We start from the raw sequence: 2500 nt of genomic DNA on the forward strand, positions 1-2500 counted from the left end.
TCTCTCACACTCACTCTCTCACACTCTCTCTCTCACACTCTCTCACGCACGCACGCACTCTCTCACACTCGCACGCACGCACTCTCTCGCACACACACACACACTCTCGCACGCACGCACTCTCTCTCGCACGCACGCACGCACTCTCTCTCGCACGCACGCACGCACTCTCTCGCACGCACGCACGCACTCTCTCGCACGCACGCACGCACGCTCTCTTGGACGCACGCACGCTCTCTCGGACGCACGCACGCTCTCTCGGACGCACGCACGCTCTCTCGGACGCACGCACGCTCTCTCTCATGCACGCGCGCACGCACTCTCGCACACGCACTCTCACACGTGCTCACACACGCACACACACTCTCTCACACGCACTCTCTCACGCACACACTCTCTCACATGCACTCTCTCTCTCTCTCACACGCCCTCTCTCACACACACACACACTGACACACACACACACACTGACACACACACACACACTGACACACACACACACACTGACACACACACACACACTGACACACACACACACACTGACACACACACACACACTGACACACACACACACACTGACACACACACACACACTGACACACACACACACACTGACACACACACACACACTGACACACACACACACACTGACACACACACACACACTGACACACACACACACACTGACACACACACACACACTGACACACACACACACACTGACACACACACACACACTCTCTCTCTCACGCACGCGCGCACGCACTCTCGCACACGCACTCTCACACGTGCTCACACGCACTCTCTCACGCATACACTCTCTCACATGCACTCTCTCTCTCTCTCACACACACACACACACACACACTCTCTCTCTCGCTGACACACTCGCTCACACACACTCACACTCACTCTCTCACATGCCCACTCATTCTCTCACACGCACTCTCTCATACACACGCGCACACACTCACACTCTCTCTCACACGCACGCACACGCACACACTCTCGCACGCACACATACACACTCACTCTCTCTCTCACACACACACACACACACACGCTACGCTGATGTCACAGGCTGATGGGATGCGGCTCACTGATCGGCTGTGTGTCTGTTTGTCTGTGTCTGTGTGTCTGTGTCAGGAGGAGTAAGTATGATATCCTGATGGAGTCCACATCTAACCTCCTCTCTGAGCTGCCTGACAAGACCGGCATCATGATGAAGATCCGCGAGCAGCTGGTGACCACCGTATTATCCTTAATCTTATAGTTACTGTCATATTTACAGATAACTATAATGTTAACAGTGATGATGTCTACAGCGGTAATGAGACAATGATGGTGATGTGGTAATGTTGCATGTTGTTGTGTGTAGCGTGTGAGCGAGCGCACCTTCAAGCGCGTGTATCAGTACATGTTGGCTGCTAAGATGGTGAGCGTGGTGAGGATCCCTCTGAAGGAGCTCGACCCCGGTGGAGGCCCCTTCAAAACGCTTCGAGGTCAGAGGTCGCGCCGCAGTCTAGCTCATCTGATTGGAGCAGGCGCAGCGCTGTGAGCTGACGGGCTCGTGTGATTGGTTGTTAGGCACTGACGTGTTCGTGCGCTGTCTGAAGCTGCTGAAGCCGTACGGACAGAAGGAGGCGGAGGAGGAGGAGGACGAGGAGAACAACGATGAAGACGGAGATGCGTGCGCCAGGAGGAGCGTCCTCGGCGAGCCGCGCATCATCGAGCGAGACATGCTCACGCAGGCCTACGACATCGGTCAGACATCGCTCGCTACTCACGCTTCTCTCGCTGCATACCGCAGCCTTCAGGCGCACCTAGAGCCATAACGATAATAACTATAACAATCAGTATAATGACAGCTATAACCTTAACGATAACTATAATAATGATGATGATAACCATAAAGATAATGATACCTATAACGACAGCTAACGAAAACGAGTTTGAGAGATGGTTCTAGCTCTACGGTGACACCAGTGGGCGTGTCTTTGTGTGATGTGTGCTCTGTGATTGGCTGCTGCAGTGGTGTCGACCGGGACCAGAGGGATCTCTCAGTCGGCGCTGCGAGGACGACTCAACCTCGGGAAGCTGGAGGGACGCATGATCTGCAGATTACTGGAGCGAATCAGCATGATCAAGGTAACAGACGCGGATCTCACACACTTCCCCACAGCGTGAAGCAGGCATTCATCACTAGTGAGGAGAGCGAGTCCAGCTGACGGACCAGAAGAGGGAGCTGAGACAGACTAGACCATAGCAGATGAGTTCGTTTAGAAACCAAATGCAAAAGCACCTGTTTGCCAATATTTTGGAAAACCTGTTGACTTTTGCTGTTCATCTATGGTGATTTTGGAAGTTTTTAGACATCTGTTTCTTATTTAATTGGTTCCTCAGTGTTTAATTTTTACTTTTATTTAAACTTTGTGTACTTTATTTTATTTGACATCAAGGTGTATGCCGTGTATGCCTCCAAGCTTTCTTACTCGTTTTG

General features: G+C 52.3%; 1 protein-coding gene across 1 annotated transcript in view; it reads left to right on the forward strand.

Annotated features, from left to right (window-relative positions):
* LOC107574729 (general transcription factor 3C polypeptide 1) overlaps positions 1 to 2500 on the forward strand; it is a 28225-nt gene that overhangs the window by 8587 nt on the left and 17138 nt on the right. Inside the window, 4 exon segments of the mRNA XM_016261176.1 lie at positions 1147 to 1243; positions 1379 to 1502; positions 1588 to 1764; positions 2033 to 2148. Coding sequence (XP_016116662.1) covers positions 1147 to 1243; positions 1379 to 1502; positions 1588 to 1764; positions 2033 to 2148 — 514 coding nt within the window.

Source organism: Sinocyclocheilus grahami, unplaced genomic scaffold (genome assembly GCF_001515645.1).
Source record: "Sinocyclocheilus grahami isolate Dianchi unplaced genomic scaffold, SAMN03320097.WGS_v1.1 scaffold2319.1, whole genome shotgun sequence".
Lineage (NCBI taxonomy): Eukaryota > Metazoa > Chordata > Actinopteri > Cypriniformes > Cyprinidae > Sinocyclocheilus > Sinocyclocheilus grahami.